General features: G+C 37.4%; 1 protein-coding gene across 1 annotated transcript in view; it reads right to left on the reverse strand.

Annotated features, from left to right (window-relative positions):
* LOC144633689 (uncharacterized) overlaps positions 1-23,740 on the reverse strand; it is a 34,013-nt gene that overhangs the window by 3,288 nt on the left and 6,985 nt on the right. The window contains exons 3-21 of the mRNA XM_078492553.1: positions 21,356-21,430; positions 19,128-19,187; positions 17,944-18,018; positions 17,195-17,269; positions 13,570-13,641; positions 12,409-12,483; positions 11,721-11,792; positions 11,409-11,474; positions 10,786-10,857; positions 8,858-8,926; positions 7,309-7,380; positions 7,096-7,167; positions 6,350-6,418; positions 4,547-4,618; positions 3,380-3,451; positions 2,998-3,054; positions 2,682-2,878; positions 2,289-2,408; positions 71-1,582 (exon numbers count right to left, since the gene is read on the reverse strand). Of these exons, the coding sequence (XP_078348679.1) occupies positions 71-1,582; positions 2,289-2,408; positions 2,682-2,878; positions 2,998-3,054; positions 3,380-3,451; positions 4,547-4,618; positions 6,350-6,418; positions 7,096-7,167; positions 7,309-7,380; positions 8,858-8,926; positions 10,786-10,857; positions 11,409-11,474; positions 11,721-11,792; positions 12,409-12,483; positions 13,570-13,641; positions 17,195-17,269; positions 17,944-18,018; positions 19,128-19,187; positions 21,356-21,430 (2,954 nt within the window). The remainder of the gene's footprint in view (positions 1-70; positions 1,583-2,288; positions 2,409-2,681; positions 2,879-2,997; positions 3,055-3,379; positions 3,452-4,546; positions 4,619-6,349; positions 6,419-7,095; positions 7,168-7,308; positions 7,381-8,857; positions 8,927-10,785; positions 10,858-11,408; positions 11,475-11,720; positions 11,793-12,408; positions 12,484-13,569; positions 13,642-17,194; positions 17,270-17,943; positions 18,019-19,127; positions 19,188-21,355; positions 21,431-23,740) is intronic.

Raw genomic sequence — 23,740 nt, forward strand, 5'->3', positions numbered from 1 at the left:
ACGATACGATCACTAATCAACACAAGTCAGACAAACTTACACTATAAGTCAAATGAAAATTGCAGCTTACCTACGGTGAGAAGCAGAACTGAGCTGTTGAGCAACACGAAGAGGACGTTAACAAAGATGGATTTGTTTTGGCTGTGATCTTCGCTGACGTCAGGCTGTGAATATATTGCACCAAGGCAAACGTCGAAGAATATTACCCAGAGTGCATAGGTTTGAAGTCGGTCCTCAAATCTCTCTTTTATTGGTCGGAAGATTGTGTAGGCAATTCCAAAAGCACTGGCTGTGGCAACTGAAAATCCGATACGGGAGCGGCTTTCGGTTTCAAAGAGAAGGATCATCGAGGTCAGAATCAGCTTCCAGTACATCTCACCTATCTCCCAAAACCAATATCTCTTTTTATAGTTTTCAAAGAACACTCTTAATCCAAAGGCGAATTCTTTATGCGCTTGCGAGTCCCGGTACTTGTAAATGAGTAACAGTAGCAGCAGTGGGAATGCCACAGGATACAGCGAAAACGCAGCAGCAATGTGCCAGAAGATGTTGTGCCGAGCTGTAAAGCATGGGATGGTGTAGTCGGCCTTCAGAAGAGAGATGCAATCGCTTCCATCGTTGGTAAAACACGTTTTCACACAAACTCCGGGCAGTGGTAGGATGTAAATAATCTTCTTACTTGTCACTGGGTATGACAAAAGAAGAAATAGGAATATATTTCGATAGCACGACTTCTTCAAGCTCGATATTTTTTCCCGTTTTTCGCTCATAGAAATTACCATTCTGTTGATGTAGCGTTTCTTTAGAAGAAGATATAGGAGGATCATAAAAACAACTGCGAAGTTGATGCCTATTGTTAGAGCAAACTCCAGAAATGGATCCAGACGAAATCGAGGATCAATACAGCTCAAAGGGGCAAACTGCAAAATATTTCCTTCGACAAGTTTCAAGTACTTTTCCATAGCGACCAAAGTTATGGGCCATTGAACCCGCACGAGTGCTGAGAAAATTGCTGTAATAACTTGATGAAAGCCAATTACGATCTTAATGCACGACATGATGACATCTGCGACAGTTCTATTGTTACTTGCGTGTTTCGAGTCGCCCCAAAGAATCATCAAGAATACCGTAAGAAACAGTACTACAACTCCAGCAGATGAAAGAACCGCGACTGTCATTCTTGGACACTTTATACAAGTATTAAATCGAAAAAAGTGGTCTGCAGCGCAAGTTGCGCACAAGGTGCCGCTATATCCTTCGTGACAATCGGAGTCAATGCCTCCTTTGCAGGATCCCAGATATGGGCATTTAAGTGGTTTAGGTAAGGATCCCAAAAACTTGGAATAGGAATGATTGTACTCCGGACCTGAAATGTTAATGTTTTCCAGAAATCCTCTATAGGATTCTTTTGAAGTTAAATTAATCCATTTCCAGTAATAGTTAGGAGCTAATATGGCTGTATCTTTCCGGCAAACAATTCCAGAAGATGCGCATTTAGAGCAGGGGCCAAAACGGTCTTGGCGGTAAAAGCTGTCAAGGCATCTACACGCTCGATAACCAGCGGTCGTATTAGAAAGGGTACCTGTTGAAACGATAATAGAAGAATTGTTCATTTAAAAAAAAATGCTTAAAGAATTTGAAATTGGGTAATCTAGTATTAAGACTGAAGGGCACCTAAATTGAAGGCTGTACATCTTCCGCTGAGTTTTTCAGCCAAGTCGAAAACCAGTTCTTAAAAAAGTCTGTTTTGTTTTTTCCCTGTTTTTTGTTGTTGTTGTTGTTGTTAAACTTTTTTTACAACTTGACACGTGTCCCCTTGACATTTACGTGACCATAACATAAATGAGCGCGAAAGTCCTAAAGATAGTTGGTTAAATTGAATACTTATTTTTTGCATACCCATTTTCAACTTTTTCAACTTTCATTACAGCCAGTAAACCACACTGCCTTCCTCTTTACAATATTGTACACAAACGAGGCAAGTCTTTCAGATAGCAAATCCAACATTGGTTCGGAGGGAGGGTATAATATGAAAGGGGTGATGAGTAAAATTTGTCTTTGGTTCCCAAAACGCGACGAGTGTCTTAACGCTTTTAGCGCATATTGTTGTTTAAAGGAGCTGCATTGCGACTTTTCAAAGTATAGAATGAAATTACTTATCACGAGCACTGTGTCTTTTATACCACCTTGATTGCAAAAAAACTCAGTTCAATAGTGTAATGAAACGAGTCACATCTCTATACTTGCGATACAACACTAATCTACTTTGCATAGTGTAGTTTTCTCACCGTACGGGCATGCACGGCAGTCCGTTGCTTTTCTTCCAGGATAGCTGTCCTCCGGGACGTAGGTGCCTACGCTGCATAATTTGCACTCCATTTGGCCAATCTCATCTTGATAAAAGCCTCCTACAATAAAAAATGGCAACATCAATGGTTTCACGATCGAAACTGAATCGTTGAAGGTTGACTTTTTCGCACAAGATCTAACCAAGTTGACGAAAACGAAAAATGAAGGGGAAAATGAGTTGTGCAACAGCAGCAAAAAAAGAAAATCGACTAAATACTACAATCCAAATAGCCAATCAAGAATCTATCACAATTGTAAGGTAACAGTCCATAACTAAGAGAAGTTAACGGAGAAAAGAGTCTTAATTAAAACTAAGGCGTTCTTGAAAATACCTGCTGGACAAGAAGCACAAGAACCTTTGCCGTCACTATGATAGCCCATCCCACAGAAGCTGCAGTTATAGCATCCTACTCCATTGTAGGCCTCATCAAAACAGTCATTGCACAAAAACCCTGCACTTTCAAGACTTTTGATGGTCGAATCGTCAACAATAATTCTCATATAAAAAGACGTCGAAGGGGCACACTTTCTGAAAAAAATTAAAACCAAAGAGCACCAGTTATTTTTTGAGAGAATAAATAAGGCAAATAACAAAATAATGACAACCAACACAAAAGAAAATTGTATTCCTTATGTAATTTCACTCACATAATTGCAGAATATTTTCCTGGTGGAAGTTCCCGGAAGTTTTTACAAGTTATTGATCTGCAATTAGAAGTCGCATGCAAGTCAATAAGCAAACCTGGAGTAAATGCACTTTACTGAATGCGGATGCTTATTTTTAATGCCTATTTTATCAAAACGTAAAACGCTGGAGTTTCTGTTAATGTCGGTACAAATAATAGTTCAGTGTCGTATTCATGAAAATATCCAAAAAAGGAGCAATCCTCTTGTCCTTCTATTTTTTTTAATTTCTTCAATAATATATATCATTATTTCCTTGCACTTCAGTGACATGTCTCAGTAACAAATGTGTTTACCGTCGGAATGGTTTTAGTAGAAAAAAGGAATCCATAAACTCTAAACCTACATTTTTGTCCCAGATGTGAGTTCATCAAAGATTCCAGAAGGAAGCGAGCTTAATGGATTGTTAAAGAACGTCCTGAAAATTGAATAAGATTTGATTAAGTAATCAAGAGATGAAACAGAAATCTCTTAGCGTAACGCGTAGCGCCGAGTTGGCTATAACGATCTCATATCCAACATGCGCGATCAGAATAGTTGTTTTATTAAAAACGCCCAAACAATTGCGATATTTGAGCTTCCCAGCTGTTTTCGTTGACGCGTTTTGGCTGCTACATTTGTGGTCAATGGAATACATCCCACTTGTTAGTTGTATTTTCTCCGTATACACACTCGCTTTTAGCATCTCGTTGGCTATCTACCATCTCATATCCAAGTGAATAATTGAATATTGAATAATTGTTAATTATTAAAAACTTCCAATGTTATATTGCAATTCTTGCGTTTTGGTTGGTTAACAGGCAATGGTATATAAGCTCATATAACATGTTTTTTTTTTTTTTTTTTTTTGATAAAACAATTATTCCACTCCCGTTTGTTAGATATGGGATGACTAAAGCTATCTACCATCTCATATCCAACGCGCGCTCGTAGAATAAGTGTTTAGTATACCACTCGAAAGCGTTGCATAACTAGTATATAGTAGTAATATTAGTGACCCTACAAGCATTGTGCTTTAATCTCATCGTGTTGAAATAAAAGATGATGATGATGTTGATGATGATGATGATGATGTTGATGATGACGATGATGTGATGATGATGACTTCTACGGTCATATCTTCGGCTCAGTCTGTAATTCTTGTAAAGCTACAGATTTTACATGGAAAATTGTAATGCTACGTCCACAAAATGAAAAGCGATTGGTTGGTATTGTGAATAAATGTCTTCCCTTCGAAACCATTAATTTCATAGAGAAAAGAGTATTATTTCTCTCATGGCTGCAGTGCTACCTTAGTGATGCTTCAAAGGAAGTTGGTCGTCTTTATATACGTACGTAAGTGGGTCGGCCTGTTTAGTTATGCTTTCTTCTTCTTCTCATGTTTCAAACTAATTTGATTCATTTATTATTATTATTATTATTATTATTATTATTATTATTATTATTATTATTATTATTATTATTATTATTAAAGGTAAACATCTTTTTTTTTGTCAAAAGTCTTTATACTTACAGTGAGTCTAGGTTGCTTAGACCGTGAAAAGCCTTTTGTTCGACTGATTTGATTTCATTGTTGTGGAGAAACCTGAAAACGCATCACAAAGTATGGAAAATTAACTTCATGCAAGACGTTATAGGCGTTCACGCGAAAAATCGTCTTATATTGATATTTTCCATAACTTCCACCACTGTGAGATTATGGGTAACTCATGTCAAGGATGTAAAAAAGGGGGAGGGGGGGGATTGAATTTGTTGAAAATTTGAGTTTCGTTACTGAATATGGCTGAATTGTTGTCTTGTCTAAAAATATTGCAAACGAATTCCCTTCCAAGTATTTTTTATAAGGATATGTTAATCAAATTGATTTAACTGGTAAAGTTCCTTGAAGTAAATTTATCATTAACTTATTACATTTGCACTCGTCCAACATCCGTAAGTCAGGAATCAATGTTGCGAGAAATAACATAAGGTTTCTGCAGAAAAGAAACAGGATCCTTTTTGAACGACCCACTTCCAACAAGTAACATGTTCCTTTTCTGCAAAAAGCTATTGTTATTTCAAGATTTTAAATGTCCAGGGTATTCGCTTTGCAACATTACATTAGCCTTTCAGGTTCGTAAACATGCCACCAGATCAGAAAAGCCCATGTTCAGACATTTATTTAACTTTGAACTTGTTAGGTTTTTTTTCAATATGCGTAACAGCACTCACTGTGCTATTGTCGTCACAATAATTGTGAAAGAGCATAATGACAACTGGTCACAGCTTGCTCGTTTTAGAAGTTTTTTTTTACATAATAAACTTGAAGCACACAATTACCGAAGGTCTAAATTTAAAGCCTCCACTGCAGAGAATAAGACATGTTCTCATAGCTTCATTCATACTGTCTTTGTGCTTATCGTAGAGTTTGAAGGATGTAACTGGTCTACAAAGCGTCCAGGTACGTTTTTAATTTCCCATACATTCGTTTCTATTTTTTCTGCTAACCGCGTCAATCATGCGGAAAAATACAGACAAACGTATGGAAAATTAAAAACGCAACTGAACTCTTTCTAGTCCAGCTACATCTTTCGAACTATGCAAATAAAAACTTTTGCCTAGTATCTCAACTTTACAATTCATAAGCTGTCCAGAAATTAATTTTTGTACAACATATTTGTCGTCGGATTCCCATACAAACACTGTAATTTCTAACCGCTTTGCCTACTCGTCAATATGGCGTCGAAAACTCATTGCGTGGCTCGTCCGACCCAGCAATTAACTTCAGTAACCGTTCCTCAAGCATGAGGCGTTAAACTATAGAGAAAATTATTCTTGCTTGAAGCAGTGTTATTTAATTTTAGAGCACCCCTGGCAGCATTGACACCTGGTTGTCCTGAACATTCGTGCGAGACTTTTGCTCGAAGAGCTGCATAACGAAAGTGAACACAAACAAGCAAGATACACCAACGCTCTGCACTAACCATAAGCTTAGCCTTTGTAATGTAATTTAAAATGTAATTTATTTACCCACGTGACACGAAAGAGCTCAGTAGCTCGTTAAGACGTGTACGTGCATCCAAGGTCGAATTGGAATTTGGAGTGTTGGTTTTTGTGGAGGGAGGAAAACCGGAGAACCCGTAGAAGAATCCTCGGAGCAAGGCCGAGAACCAACAACAAACTCAACCCACATATGGCACCAGGCCGGAATCGAACCCGGGCCCCATATTGGTGGGAGACGAGTGCTCTCACGACTGCGCCACCCCTGCTTCCCAAAGGACTTTATGTCAAATATTTCCTTTACAAAGATATTCAGGTGTTCATTTTTAATACGTACAGTGTGTTCAGATTTGTATCACTGAAGGTTCCATTAGGAATTGCTGATAAATTATTGTTAGCAATCATCCTAAAGGGAAAAAAATCGACAATATCAGCTAAGTCGCGAATAAACAAAAAAAGTAATATAATGAGTATATCATAAGCAAGAAGTGAACAAAGGCAGATGAATATTTTCTGTCGTCATCTGTTCAGTCAATGTACTCAAATTACGCCCGGTTTCAGTGTAAGGTGCATAGCGGCTATCTTTTGACAACCATCCTTCGATATGCTAACACGACGGAAAATCAACCAATCACAGACCACTTGCATGACCTGCTGGACTTGTGGTTCATTTGTATGAAACAAACACTAGAATGTCTCGATTTTGATTGGCTCATTTCAAACAGCACGTCGAAAGACGATGTCGAAAAATGGATGTTAAAAGAAATCCGTTGTGCACGTAACACCAAAAGCGGTGTAATTGGCAAAAAACTTGGTATTAATAATGCTTTTTGCTGAGAGACCTATGGGCTGCTTTGTTGCAAATCTGACAAGCAACCAGAGTAGAGATCTAGAGCTAAAACCCAGTCAACACTCGACCACGATTGCGCCTTAAGAAGGAAACATGTTAAACTAGTTGACTTATCAAAAGTAGTCAGTTTTCGATAGACAATATTATTTCGCATATCAGAACACAAATGTAGTTACTTACAAATCAAGACAAACAATTTGGGGTACATGACCATGTAAAGGTTTTCTACTTACAATGTTCGAAGCTTCGCAAGCCCGGAAAACGTGTCCGCGTTAATATGTGATATGTTGTTAAAGTTTAGAAACCTTAAAATAAACGCAAGGAAAACATTAACCGTTAACGTAAAAACCGTTCTGTTCCAAAACTATAACGTTAGTCTCATTCAACGTTACTGTTGCTAATGTAGCTCTTTAATCATATAAAGAAGTGGTAAAATTTTGTCTTACAGTTGATATAAATCTTCACAGCCACGAAACGCTCCATCTTCGATGGACTTTATGTTGTTGAATGACAAGTCACTAAAAACAAAACGCAGTATTTAATATATGTTTTAACCATTTTAACTTTACTTCTAACGAAAATCATTATTATTAAAATATAACTTTAAACTGGGTGACTTTTAAGGATCGCGGTCAATAGTTACAGTCGAATCTCTGTGGACATATACTTTTTCAGCTCGCAGTTACAAACATTATATTTTAAACATGCCTTAAACAGACACCTTTCGAAAGTGGACATATATTTCTGCTTCTTAATGCATCACGTTTTTGCTGTTTTAGAGCAGTTTTCAATTGAGTGTCGTAAAACCAAAACCAAAGTAATTACTGTGGCTAATCACAAAGGACATAGACAATCCAGTGAACCAATCAAAACTCGAGGCAAATGCATGTAGCTAACACGCGAGCGAGTCCCGATTAGTTTTGTTTTTAGTTCTGATTAGCTGAGAAAGTGGCGCGAGATTTTTAACCCAATCACTAAGCGTAGAAATGCAAAACCAAAGCAAACGCAATTTACTTTCGACACTCAAGTGAAAACCACTCTAAGCCGTCGAATTAACATATATAGCCTGTTAAAAATGTTCGGGTTGTTGCCAAGCATGTTAAAAATTCGAATTAATAAGTTGAAACTGGCTAAAAATATTGTTTTTGGACGTTTTGGCCACTACTGTTGCCTTCTTCAGCAAGATAAAAATGCAAATGTTCAACGGCGTCCTGTTAAAATATGTAACGAATGTGTGAAAACTAAATGAACTTTCCGAGTGCAACAAAAGTCTCTAGAGCATTCTTAATGCAACCATTTCCAACAAATTTTCGGTTGTCTGATCCCATCCGCAATCTTGGCCAATCTCGTCATGGAACATGTCGAAGAAAAGGCTCTCTCTTCGACCCCTAACCCTCCCAAATGGTGGTTTAGATACGTAGATGACAGCCACGTATGTGTAAAAAGGAAACGCGTGGATGAATTCCACTTACATCTAAATTCCATCAACCCTCAAATCAAATTTATAATCGAGGAAGAATCAGAAGGTTCCATTGCCTTTCTTGACACCAAAACAACCAGACAAGAAGATGGCTCGATCACCGTGTCTGTACACCGATCGTTACCTGGATTTCAGATCACACCACCATCCCCAGCATAAACACTCGGTCATAGCGCTCATAGCGCTACCAAACGTTTACAATAGCATTAAGAATTCATAGACTTATTAAGAATGCTCTAGAGACTTTCGTTTGCACTCGGAAAGTTCATTTAATTTTTAATCACACATTTGTTACATATTTAACAGGACGTCGTTGAACATTAGCATTTTTATCTTGCTGAAGAAGGCAACAGTAGTGGCCGAAACGTCCAAAAACAATATTTTTAGCCAGTGTCAACTTATTAACTCGAATTTTTTATATAGCCTGTCTTTACATCTTTCATATAATGGGAAGATGATCTAAGTGTATGCTAATTTTATCAGAATTAAATTACTAAATAAAACGAGTTACTTACAGAGAAAGAATTGACAAATTCTGAAACACTCCCAGTGGTAGTTCCTCTATCTCATTTCCTATTAAAGTTCTATTATAAAAGATACAAACCAATCGCGACATATTGATAAGGTAGCGTATATTTAGAGCTTAAACGAAACAATATTTTATTACCGTATAAGAGAGAGGGGAGAAATAGAGGGGTAATAAATTTCAGGCGGTTATTTAAGTACAATACATAATAATTTTGGATAATAAGGTGACAAGAAAAAAACCGTGCCCTTGCCTTTAAAACCATATAAAAAATAACATGATGCCATTCCAACGTTTTTGGTTTGCTCGAGTATATCGGCCTTAGTTAAGCTGCTTGACTTTCCTTGGACCAGATAGAGCTCCATTTTAAGGTGTGCGAAGAATAGCGGTATAGATGAGCGGGGCAAAGAAAAAGCCTCTGTGAAAGAACTCAGAAGTGCAGCAAAGCGATGCAGGGCATCCGCAGTAGCAATGAAATGATTGATAACGACATATCGACATTATTGGAATAGAATGGTAATAAATCTCGTCAACGGCCTCTCTTTAGTCCACATTTTTTGACCTTGACCCTACGCAATACACAATAGTTGATAACTTCTGCCAGGGTAACTTACCTATAGAAACGTCTCGGTTACGTAATTTATTCATAGTGTCCAAACCCAAAAACAAAAATTGTGCACGGTCGTAGAAAAATGAAAATTTGCATTTTGTTTGTTGTTGTTGTTTTTTTTGTTTTGTTTTGTTTTTTGTTTTTTTGCTTATTTGACGTTTACCAGCAGGGTTCATAAACATTTTTGTCCATGAATCATGCTAAAGGGAAAGGAAAAGAGTGATAACGCCTACCTACCGCTTTGGCAAAAATGACGTTTTGCGTATTATACTAATTCAACTCATCCTACTGATCATTAAGTTATTTACCAGTTTTTTTATGACGGATATTTCGCTTTATATTTGACGCCGTCGAGATTTTACTCCGTGACGTGAAACATAACGTGATAATCCGGCTGAAAATGGAAAAACTTCAGGCGCAAAATCTGCCTGTGTAAGAATTCTGCACATGTGTTCGCATTACAGTCAACTCTCTCTAAGACAGACGCCTTCGGGACCGGCCGCAACTGTCCGTCTTAGAGAGGTGTCTGTTTTGTAGAGAGTCGAGGTAACGTGACACCAGTAATTCTGAGATAATAAAGCTAAACCTTTGCACAACGCAACAAACCTTTACTAACTGCAACAAGACTAAAATAAAAGGCCGTATTTGCTTGTTAAAGCAAAAATTGAGAGCTACAAAATGTAATACTGTAAGTAGAAAATGACCTCTTTAGTGTCCATACACGTAAGCAGAGAAGTAATCCGTTAAAGCGTCATTATTTCTGGTAAGTAAGCTTGGTATTCACGTATCCTTAGGGCGCTGACTAACTTTGCTTTAGGTCGATACGACGTTTGGAAGTATTTTCAATAATAAAGCATGATAAAAAAACACTTCTCAAGTGTCCGTTAATGATTTCAAATTGTCCGTTGTCCGTCTTAGAGAGGTGTCCGTCTTATAGGGAGTTTGGTTACAGTAAAATGACTGAAAAACAACAGGGACCATCACTAGCTGTCCGTCTTATGCAGGTGTCCGTCTTATAGAGGTGCCCGTTAAGAGAGAGTTGACTGTAATCCCTATATTCAAAAAACTTTTCAAGAAAAAGTAAATGTTTTTGCGTGACTTCTTTCTTAGCAATGGCTTGATTTAAGCATGACTTGTATCGCTTCCCAGCATGGCTTTGTCTTCAACTGACTCTCTTTCTTTCCCTCATCCCACCCCAGCATGTGAAGTGAACATTACAGTGAGCTGCTAAGCAAAAGTAATGACGTTGTCGTGGTTCCTTGAACCCTTGAATACTTTTGCAATGGAACAATGCTTCATTTACTTACAGCGAAGAAACTTTCCTGATGCCATATTTTCCAAGCCAAGTTACATTCTTTATATTATTTTGTGAAAAACATCTAAGAAAAATCAAACACTTGGGTTAAAAACAGAACATTGACATTTTATTGTTGCATTTAGTTAAACGTTAAAACTCTTGCATTAACGGTTAGAGCTAGCGAGGAAGCACAAGGTGCATCTGCTCTCTATTTCCAAAAGTATTTATGCTATGGTAATAACTGAAAAATGAACTACCACTCCATATCCTAACGGAAGAATGGCATCAACGTCTGCAAATCCCGCCATCTTAGATCTACTATCGTGAATCCACTATCTTGAACCTCATCAGTTTAAAAATGTTTAAAAACACATGGGCAAACAACGTTCTAAAAATTCAAGAAGGAACTAAGCGAAATTATACCTGAACAGAGAAGTAAACCCAATAAAATCTTAGATCGGGTAAAGCCACCAAAGGCATTAAGTTACTTAAAAATAGGCATAAAAATGATTCCCAATACATTTCAGGAAAACTCACGAGGTTTGGTCGTTATTGCTAATACACTTTGAACAGATAGTTCCCTCTGAAAGTGATTAATTGAGTTTTAGTTTTTGACAAGTTTGTTACACTTACAAAGATGAGATGCTTGTTATTCCAGTTAAATCCGGTACCGAACTCAATCGGTTGCGGTCTAAACTCCTGAGATAAAACGCCAAACAAATTTATAACTATGGATTCAGTCTTGTTGATGATGAATTTTTCAGCAATAACACGGGAATTGAACCCATGGCCTCCCAGAATGCCGGTTGGGCGCTCTAACCAACTGAGCTACGAGAGACTAGTGGCGAGCTGGGCCATTAACAAGGTTGATACTATGAGGAAGGGATCTATTTAAGGAAGAAAGTGTACAATGATTGCTATGTTTTATAGTTCGTAAGTACTTACAGCATTTCTAAGTTACTAAATGATCGGAATGTTCCATCGGCTATAGACGATATTTTGTTCGAATCGAAGTATCTGTGGAAATCAATGATTAATTAATATTACAACCCTGCGTGTTTTGACGTGTTAAGTAAATACAGACACAGAAAAACACTGCAGAGCTTCTAAAACAAAAACTGTTCATAAATAGAAATTCTTATAAGGTTTTAGCCAATGTGACGAAGGCCTAATCGACTATCACCTCTTAACATGTCTCTTATTGTTCACTACTAATTTTTCTCCGATTCTGATTGGTTTAAATCACGTGACGCGATAGTGTTAATCCGTGGAGGGCACTATAAACCCATAGTGCCCGTTCGAAAAGTGCCCGGATCGGTAGTGCTCGCCCGTGCAAGCGGGCCTACAGACAAAAACCACACCAGTTTTTTTATACTTGAAAGTAAAAAAAAAAAATAAATAATTCACCACGGTCGTCTTTGATTGGGCGCGCGGAAGAAAATAAATACTTGTTTTTATATATACTCTTTAATCCGTTCTTACAATAATTTCGAGATTTGAAGTCACATATGATTGACTGTCGTTCTTCATATCTATTTCATAGCTTTATTTATAATTATCGCGTCAGAAACCATGGATTGTATAAGACATTACAAATAAGGAAAATACTTTGCTATATTATGGATTTACTCACAGATTCTTGAGTTTATCAGAAGGTCCATGCAAGCTCCCTGGGTGCAGCACTGACAGAAAATTGTTTTGAAGTTTTCTGTGATATAATAATAATGCATTTACATAGCGCATTTTCCATATGTTTATGTTCAAATGCGCTTTACACAGAATGTTATTTACGATACAAGTGTAAAGGCCAGACCACAACACCGAGAGCTTCGTGTCCTACTCTTTGCGAAAAGTGCATGGGTTCTTTATCGTCCCCTGTTATTTGCCTGAAGATACAGCAGACAGGATCTACGGTCTATCGTCCTTTTCCGAGAAGACTAGAATGTCTAACCAATTGCAGATGTAATTACAGAGGCAGCACATTCTCCTCAGTTATTTTAAGACCCCGATTGATATAATCCTGATATAAAATTAACTTGTAAGACGAACTTAAACTATGAAAAAAAAAACTAAAAAGAAAAAAACTTTTCGACACTGCATGGTGTTCGTGCCTGTACACGATCGAACAATAAAGGTAAAATGTAAAGCTATTTTTTTTTAACGTCAAGTACACTGACAGTGATTTCCCAGTCTCCCGTGCCAGAAGCTCATGATAAAGTGTTTGTCAATTAATAAGAATAAATGAAATATAATTTAAGATTATTTTTACCCCTGAAGAGAAATGGAAAGAAGATCTGCGAGCCATTTCCTTTAGGTTAATGGCAAGTTTATTAAAAAAAATCAGTCAGTTTTGACTCTTGAAAAAAATTGTCTTGCTCCGAATCAGGACGAAGGCGTCTTTAAAGTTTGTTAAGGCTTAGTAAAATTGGGTAATTAAAACAATAACGGGTGCACTTGTCTAAGAGAACTAGTGACAGATTTTTTTCGCAAAAGAAAAAAAAACATTTGCCCAATGGGTCCGGTCCCAAATATGTACTGTATTTTATTTAATTGTGTAAAACACGATGTCCACATAATTATGGTCATGAAGTGACTGTTATCCGTCATCCGTACATAACAGATAACTTGCGATATACCTAAAGTGCCAAGATTTGTCCGCTTTTATGCAAAATAAAGTGATCCCCAGTTCATCTAGCTATAAAAAATTGTGTTCCATTTATATTTTTTTTTCTTCGTAGGTAGAAGGTTCTGGTAAATTTGAAGTGCCGCTTAACTAGCTAAATAGTTCACTTACAGGCTCTCCAAGTTCCTCATCGCTACCAAAGCTTCACTCTCGATATATTCTAGGTTACAGCCTCGCATAGATCTAGGAGTGCACATGTGCGAAGGCAGATAAGAACCTTACAAAGGATTAAAAATTAAGGGGGTTGGTATTAGTTTTCAGCACTTCTAAGCTCTTATACTTTGACAGGTCAGTACAACAGTTTCTTATTATTAACTGATTCATTAATGGTATCAAAGAAAATGCTTAATGATTGGTGAATGCATTTTGGTTATTTTTTACGTCACTTGTTACCATAGCAATAGTACCACCTGTTAAAAACACCCTTTATTTTGGTTTAAAGTGCTTATAACTCAAAAACGAGCTCGATGACCACATTTTTTATTGTTGAACATGCTGATACAACTTTCTGCAAAGTTAATAAAATTTAAGGTGGCTCAACTGGATTTTTTAGGGGTAACACCGCTCAAGTTTGAGAATTAACTACGTCGCCATTAACAACGCTATCGAAAAACGATAACCACAGTTGTATTAGATAAGGATGAAATTTTTTTATGACCAGTGTTAGATTGACATCGGAGTTGCCATAGCGACGAAATGACGTCATTACGTTTTTTACTTTCGCTCCTATTCCCCGGCACCAGGAGATTTTTTCGGAAATCGCTCAAAGGAGCTTGTACCACACATAGCTGCCTCGGTGTTGGCAAAGTTTAAACAAATTCTATGAGAGCGTTTTCGAAATATTTGGGGATGAAGTTTTGGGGGCTATAAATACAGTCAAAAACATACTGACGAGAAAATGGGGTAATATCTTAAGAAAACGACGCGCCTGTGGATTGCAGTTTCATCTTATAGTAGTTCAATTCCATTTAAAATCGTGTGTAAAACAGTGGTGTAGATTGCTTTGGTCGATTGCGAGAAAAAAGAATTTGATGAGCGTGCGTTCCGATGCTCTTGTTGCCATTTTTGTTTATAATTTGGTCTTTGCCTACAAAAGGGATAATAGATTAAAAACCGCTCGATGAATTTTTTTTAAACTTTGACAAACTCGAGATTTGTTATCAATTGATATAGCTTGCAAGTTTCAAGCTCATTGAAAACATTTAAGGTAATAAAATTGGGCCTCCAATGAACTGATTTGTTCTCGCAGATTTTGTGTTTACAAGCGAGTGTCCTCATTATTCACAGGCATTGTTTTCAAGTTTCATATCTACGTGCACGACTCCAGCAAAAAAAGCATTTGCATTAAACAGGACGCTCGATTGCTTTCCGAAAATTTTTCCGAAGCATGCTAATCTGCCTTGGGATGAGAATAGCAATGACAACATCTGCAGAATTATAGCTTTCGTTGTCTGGACAAAGATGTCCCTACAGCTTAATAGCCCGACAAATGCTGTTATATTTTATTTTTAAGCAATAGAAGCATGTTTCGGAAATTTGTTCGGAAAGCAGTCGAGTGACCTAGTTAATGCAAATGAATTTTTTGCTAAAGTCGTGCACGTGGAAATGAAACTTCAAAACAATACCCGTGAATAATGAGGACACTAGCTTGTAAACACGAAATCTGGGAGAAAAAATCAGTACATTGGAGGCCCCATTTTATGGCCTTAAATGTATTCAATGAGCTTGCAACTTGCAAACTATATCACTTGATAACAAACCTCGAGTTTGTCAAAGTTTAAAAAAAATTCATCGAGCGGTTTTTAATTTATTATCACTTTTGTAGGCATAGACCAAATTATAAACAAAAATGGCAACAAGAGCATCGGAACGCACGCTCATCAAATTCTTTTTTCTCGCAATCGACCAAAGCAATCTCCACCACTGTTTTACACACGATTTTAAATGGAATCGAACTACTATAAGATGAAACTGCAATCCACAGGCGCGTCGTTTTCTTAAGATATTACCCCATTTTCTCGTCAGTATGTTTTTGACTGTATTTACAGCCCCCAAAACTTCATCCCCAAATATTTCGAAAACGCTCTCATAGAATTTGTTTAAACTTTACCAACATCGAGGCAGCTATGTGTGGTACAAGCTCCTTTGAGCGATTTCCGAAAAAATCTCCTGGTGCCGGGGAATAGGAGCGAAAGTAAAAAACGTAATGACGTCATTTCGTCGCTATGGCAACTCCGATGTCAATATAACACTGGTCATAAAAAAATTTCATCTTTATCTAATACAACTGTGGTTATCGTTTTTCGATAGCGTTGTTAATGGCGACGTAGTTAATTCTCAAACTTGAGCGGTGTTACCCCTAAAAAATCCAGTTGAGCCACCTTAATGTGGCTCTAATACGGTTTCGAAGATTTTTTTTAACTTTGCAGAAAGCTGTATCTTAACCCCCGGACGTACAAGCAAACTCATACCCCCACCATCGTACAAAGGGGGTGGGGGGGGGGGGGTGGATGGAACCCCTTCCCGGAGTTTTCGTTATATTAAGGCGTAGCGAAATTATTTTGCTCTCAGAAGAAAGCCCGTAGCCTACTCTACAAGATGAACTACTCTTCCAATTCGACCTGGACAGAGGACCCGCATGAAAACCAGCTAGCGCTGATGTGGCTTCCTCTCTAAATATAGTAATTTTTTATGACATAATTTTTCTTGGCTGTGACGTCATATGACGTCACGTGACGTCATTAGAGCCGCCATCTTGGATCCGCCATCTTGGATTTCAACATTTTCTTAGAAAGTCACAAAATAACGTAATTTGATGCAAAATCAAGTCAGAATGCTTATGGAATGTTAAAATAAACAAATCGTGCAATTCTGTTTGAAAAAAATGGAAAAAATAAAGAATAATGTTAAAAATGACGATTTTTGGCAAGACCTGCCTGTATTTATGACGTTGCCATGGCAACGTCAAATATCATGGACACATGATTGACATATCAAGCATTCGGCAAAGGATGAATGAACAGCTACTGAAAGTTTCAGTACTGTAGAGTAAATCGTTTTCCCCCCCTTGTACGTCCGAGGGTTAACATGCTATTCAATCTTTAATAAATAATAAAAAATGGGGTCAAAGAGCTCGTTTTTTTAATTTATAAGCGCTTAAAAGCCAGAATTTGGAGTGTTGCTATTGTAACAAGTAATTTCAATGAAAAAAACCAAAATGTATTCACTAATCATTTATTTAATACCAAAATCCGGAGCCATCTTTATGATATTTGATACCATTATTGAGTAACAACTGATAAAGATTTGCCGTAATACTGACCAGTAGAAGTATAAGAGCACTAAAAGGCTGAAATGGATACCAGCCACCTTAATTTAAACAACTATATGAAGGTGACTGGTAGAGGCGCTACTATGTTTAGTGTGTATTGCGAAGTGTTTAAGTATAACCAGGATAGTTCAATTGAAGGTTCTACTTTCTTCAGCATTTCATCCAAACTCCAAACGAATTCTACACAATTTTTTTTTTAACCATTCAGGTTTTTCCAACCCTTTCTTCAACAGAGCAGATAAACCTTTAAGTTTAAAATACTGGAGTGTTATTTTTGCAAAGAAAGAAACCTTTTGAGGAACCTTAACATTATCGGTTGCTACAAATATCTCGAACTGTGGTCATACAGTACATCCTTAAGCTTTTGCATGAGGTAAATGTAACAAAAAAAGAGAAACAACTTACAAACTTTTCATGCTTTCCAAACTAGCAAAGGTATCGGCAGTAAGTGTTGGGCCGATAGGATTCCCATCGATTAACCTGCATCAGTCAAACAACCAACCAATTTATTAATGATGTCATTTCGCGGAATGAGGTTGCCCTCTCTATTCGAGCGAGAGACTGGTGTAAAAAGTTCATGACAATAATTAAAATAGGATATAAAAACAAAAAGGATTCTGACGGTTTCGTAGACCTTTCAAGCTAGACGTAAAGGAAGCGAACGTTCATGAGCCAAAACTCCCTGCTTCTAAAGAATGAGAAAAACTTGAAACATGCAGTTGTACACATGCAAATGTAAGCTTTCGATTTAACTATATGACTTTATAAATAATTGTGGTTGACATCTCATCTCCCGAAAAAGTATACAGTTAAACTTAAATATTAAAGTGTAGCGCTGGTTTCGATTACAAAACGAAAAGTTTTCATCAGGTACGTTTCTAGGCATTTTTTTTTGTTTAAAAGCCTGCATAACAGCTTCTTGAATTTTGATTGACCAGTGTTATCTTTTCTAAGCTGATATGTGTTGTTGCGTAATGTGGAAGAATACATGGTAAATAATTATCATTATTTGTTGAAAATCTTGACTTAGTATATTTGAAGTAAACCGTTCTTATTTTTGTAGCCTCATTTAAATCGAATTATTGACTTAACGTCTTGTCTCGGTTTATTCTATTGAGAGTGCACAAACGTGGTATTTAGATTTCAACACTTACAAGTGGGTAAGCTTTCTCTTTCCTTTGACAATCACTTTGAGGTCGTCGAGTGAAAGTTTATTTTGTTGTATATCCCTGTGATAAAAAAAAAATGTTTTGGTACTTTCCACGTAAAATGTAAAAACACATGCTATGATGATGATGATGATGATAATTTAAGTGCTTATATAGCGCGATTTCAAAGCTCGTGATCAAAGCGCTTCCCAATTCGAATTTATGGGATGAGACCGGACATCAGCATATAAGGCGCCTATGGCAGCCGCTATCCGTCCATGTGTATGATCTCACCCCACCACCCAACCCATGGAATAGAACAGACCACAACACCGGGAACTTTATGCCCTACTCTTTGCGATGGGTGTGTGGGTTCTTTAACGTCCCATGCTGATTATAACACTGAAGATGCAGGAGACGAGGCTTACGGTTTATCGTCCTTATCCGAGAAGACTAGAATGTCTAACCATTAGCAGATGTAATTACAAAGGCAGCACATTCTCCTCAGTTATTTTAAGACCCGGAGTGTTGGTCCGGTCTGGGAGTCGAACCCGAGACCCCCCGCACGACAGTCCGGCGCTCTACCACTGAGCTAACCGGTCGGCGGTGATGATGATGATGATGATGATGATGATGTATGATGATGATAGGCATCATTATTACGGACGGTAACACTTGACGGTAGTAGAACCACTGACTGGAGAGAAACCCGAGGCTGTCTTCGAGGTCCTTCGCACTGGTTACTTAAAAACCACACGTGGACAATATTGGAATTTCCAACTGTAAAAATTATATATACGCAGAATGCAGGGCCGTAGGCAGGGGGAGGGGGATAGGGGTGCGATGGGTGCGTCCGCAACCACCCACGGGCCACAAAGGTCCACCTAATCGGGAAGTGAGGGTTAAAAACGACTCTCGGAATGCAGGAAATGTGAGCATAAACAACCTGATTTTTCAAAATTCCCGGACTCCCCGAGACGCTCACTCCTCTGACGCTCGAACCAAACCATGCAAGATTCTACCTACGGCGCTGCAGATGTCCTATTTAGAGACGTAGACTTCTAGGAATTATAAACTTCGGGTTAAAGTAAGGAACGGTTGTGTTTCTGTCGAGTAAGCTACAGACAAAAAAGATTCGCAAAATAATTATAATTCATTGCTATCAGAAGTTTAGATCATTTATAACTTACACATACACCACACTGTCTGGAAGGAGAAATCCCTCTCTGATGTTATCATTGTAGAGATTGCTTAAACAGAGCGAATGAAAAATAGTTAAAAAAAAGATATAAAGCAAGTTATAATGCCAAAATTTTTGTTTATTATTTTGTTTTCGTTTTTATATATAAAAGTGGTTAGCAGTTGAAGTGTGTCAAATTCTTAATCTAGGTCAGAATGTAGGTCCAGTAGAAATTGTAAAAACTTTTTGCTAAAAATTAGTTTTTTTAAGTTTGGAAATCACTCAAAATAGACCATTGTTTTTCAATTAAAATAGTTACATAACAATTTGGCTGCAAGCATAAGATTTTAGGCATGTTTTTCAGTTTAGCTGATTTCAGCATCGCAAAAAATTGGCAAAAGTTTGTATACGTAATTGGACTACATGCTGTCCAATTTGGAAATAATTTGATGAAAAAAATTCCAAGGGCAACCAAAATTGGACGAGGCCGTAGGCCGAGTCCAATTTGGCTGTCAGAGGAATTTTTTGAATCTAATTATTTCCAAATTGGACAAGCATGTAGTCCGGTTACATATTAATTATATAGCTTGTAGTCAGTCAATCCAGCGCAAACAATAAACTTATGTCCAGAACGGGGAAAGCATTCAACAATAGTAGGCATAACACAGCACATGCAACTCACTTAAAGCATTGTCTTCACAAAAACTTAAACAAAACAGTGCAATTTTATTCACCTGAGTTTGCGAAGCTTGCTACAAAGTGAGTGAAATCATTGCATCAATCAATGGAAAGTCGTAAACAAAGTGTCCGAAGAGCTTTACAACTTCTTGAATCTGACATAATCGTTTCCACTATCTCGTTCGTACTTTATCGCCGTCTTTTCTTTTCGAATTTCAGCAAAAAAACGACAAAGAATTGCATCTAACTCATGGCGATATAAAACATCTGACAGATTTCTTGCTTTGCTTCGCTGCACTAACGTTCACCCAAATTTTGTACTATTGGAGGTGTTTTGCTCTTGGTTTTTGCTTCTTTGTGTAGCTAGCTCCTCTTCTGGCAACGTAGAAAATTTATCTTTGTTGTAATTATTGCTGAAAAGCTCAAAAGGAATGGAAAAACGTAGCAAACTTGCCTTATAAAATTCCGTCATTGTCGACAAACAATGCGACAAGTTTTCAGGGCTGACGCTATGCTTTGTGCTAATTGGCTAATATCTGTCACTTCGATTTGATTGGCTGAGACAAAACTGTCTAAATTTTTCTTAAATTGGACAGTTTGTGCATTTTACCTGAAAGTTCTAATTGAAACTATCCAAATTTAATCCCAAATTGGACAGTTCTCAGAAATTAAGGAAAAATAGCTGCGCTGACAATATAGGATTTACTGACAGCTATATAATTAGAACCAGAAATCCAACTTTGTCCATGGCGCTGTGTTTAAAAATATAATAAAACGAAAGAAGAACGTTTCTCTGCAAATAAATGCAATATAAAATTATAACTTTTGGGCTAAACGGCGAAACTTGTACCGTGCTCTTTAATCTTTATAACGTGTCACGGTATTCCCAGCTGAAAATCCTACATAGGTAACGAATTCGAGAGTGCTTTATGCAAGTGCTACTTCAATTTTAAAACTGCCTGACAGAGACGAGACGATGGCCAATATACTGAGCTGCCTATTGCACGTAAAGCGCTCTCAAATTTCGTTTTAAAAGGTGATTTTCAGTTCGTACTATCAATCTTCCCTCAATGATTATGTGACTTTCATACGATGGGATATTGACCAGCCAAAATTAAAAAATCTTAACCAAACTCATCGTGTTTCTATTGTTTCTATGCTTACAAATCAAGAAATAAGATTGGAAGTTATTCCCAACCGGCGTTTCAACTTATCTTGCATTCACAAACGTCTTACAATAAAAGTCTCGCAATGGCAGACAAAAAATAATCATGTAGGCTATTACCGTAGTGTAACGTATCAACGAATTCAAAACAAAAATGGAAACAAACCCAGAAAATGCGAAATCAGCTTAAAGAAACCGAAAAGTACTTTTTATTTTTTTCATAAAGGGAAGTTGCTCTTTCGTTGGGTTATATTATTTTTGTATCACTAGGTCACGAACCAAAGTGTGATTTTTTTTTTAATTTTTGGCAATTTTGCCATTATACAGACAGATTCGTCTTACTTTGTATGGTGAACAACTTCAAATTAATTCCTATTTTCATATTATTTACTCACATTTTCATAAGTGATGTGAGATTCCTGAAGCAATCTTTATTGATAAATCTCAGCAAAGGATTATCTGAAAGATCACTAAAGAAAACACCGATTTATAGTCTTCTCTTTGAAAACATTATCAGTGAGCAGCAGTAATATATATATAAAATATATAAAAGGGGGGTCTACGAAACAAAAAATAATAAAATCCAGAAAAAATAAAATCCCACAAAAAATGCAAGAAAACAGTTTAAGCATGTAAAAACGCAAATATAATTATAGCGATGCAGAGAAAACGATAAGAGGGTCATAGCTTCAATTGTCTGAACTGCTGTTATTACTTCATAACAACAAAGAATTGAATATGGTTACTTTAGCGTCCTTTAGTTGCAGTTTGCACATGTGATTTATTAGAGTTTTCCGATTTAACGGAAATGGAACGACTTTTTCCGCCTGTTATAGCTAATTAGATGCAAAGTGTCGTTTGTTTCAATTTGCACAATGCAATTTCAGTTGTTATTCATTGTCTACGAGTAGATTAAATTAGCAATCCTTGCAGTAAATACAATGTCTCGTGGTGGAAACTATACTCTTTTTAAACTGCTTGAAAATCAAGATACAATGTTTACGTATTTTCCCAGAAAAATATATTGAAAACAGCAGTATATTTTCTGAGACAACTGAAGTAAAATGTTTTTAGGTGGCAAGTATCCATGGTGTAAAAAAATAGTTACTGAAAGGAGGGCTTTTTTATCGCACACGTAAAAGCCCGCGAAACCTGTGAAACTCACAAGCAACGTAAAACAAACAACGACCAAGACAACAAAGAACCTGGAAACAATAAAAAGCAGGAAACAATAGCCCCAAAACAAAGAAACATTTTACAAGTTCTTACACCAGAGTAAACCCCATGTTAACGAACATGAAAGTTTTCGCAGCATAACTTTTTCACAACTTATTTTCTATCCAAACAGTAGCCATTTGTGGAACTTCACACTTCTCTACGGTTTTGCAACTTTGCTTATTGCCACCAAATAAATAGAAAGATGGGAGTTGAAAAATGAGGCGGTATCTTTTTGTTCCATTGTTTTCTTTTCATTTGCACATAAAAATTTCACGGGTAAACATCACATATCACCTTTTTTGTCACACCTTAGGAACGTACAACAGGCGAACATCACACTAGCCTGTGTACAGCCGTCCCGCTCCGCTCAAAAAAATCGCATTCTTTTGAGCGGAGCGGGACGGCTGTACACAGCCTAACATCACACTATCTTGTTTCTATCTTGCCTTTTGTTTCAGAACTAATTCTTCTTTCTTTCGAAACTGTGGCCATGCCATGTGGACTGACTGCCTTCAGATATGTCATGTGACGAGAGAAATCTTTTTTTTGAGAGCTGCACTGCATGGTGATATAACACTGCCCTCGAGCAGTGGACAACACGTGCAGAAGAAAAAAGTTACCAAAGCGTAAAATGTCAAATAATCGATACACACCTATTGAAGATATGATGATTATGCAGGCTGTTGAGAAATGTGGCCGTGAGTAGCGTAGCGTGCCCAGGTTAATGGCTGGAAATGTTTTTGTGCATTTTATTCGAAATAAAAAAATAAAGTAATATTTTTTTAAATTCTTACATATTTCATTGGCAATGCGCCACATTTTACTGTATTGGTAATAGCTCTCTATAATGAAACGTGGATCGCGCAAAATTTAAGATTTCCTGATTTCGAGTTTTCTGTTTTCCGTTATTACGGTTATATCGATTAAGGGCCTGTTTATATGGAGGAGAGTTGTCCTTGGTAGGAGGGTTACCCTCCACACCGAGCCACCCCGGGCGAGAGAGCTTTTCATACGTTTGGTAGCTGCGAACTGTTTATATGAGAAATTGCAAAGTTGGCTCGGGGGGGGAGGGGAGGGGGGGGGCAGGGTGACCCTGGGTGGAGGGTCACTCACTTTGAAGGTAGGGTGACCCTGGAGAGCGAGCCAACTTTTTTCCATATAAACAGTTTGGTTATTTTTGCCTCGCCTACCAGGGACAAGTTGACACATACGGAGCATGTGCAAATGCCGCAATCGGCCAAAACAACATCGAAGTCGGCGGTAAATTGTCCAAAAATGGTCTTCGTAGTTGTTTCAGCGTTCCAGATTTTAGAAAAGGCCGCGAAAATAGATATTTCAAAATAACTCTCGCCAGTCTCTTGAACCGACAGTGCCAAGTTTTGGCTCGGTCAACAGGGACAACTTTCTCATATAAACGCTCGGCAAAAGATAGCGCGGGGGAGAGGGTAACTCTCCTACCAGGGACAACTCTACTCCATATAAACAGGCCCTTAGTGAGTAAGAAATACACATCATCAAACTTCAATCCTAGAGCAATAACTAGTGTAACTTTTATGTCAATC

The sequence above is a fragment of the Oculina patagonica genome, chromosome 1 (assembly GCF_052425735.1).
Source record: "Oculina patagonica isolate OP01 chromosome 1, crgOcupat, whole genome shotgun sequence".
Lineage (NCBI taxonomy): Eukaryota > Metazoa > Cnidaria > Anthozoa > Scleractinia > Oculinidae > Oculina > Oculina patagonica.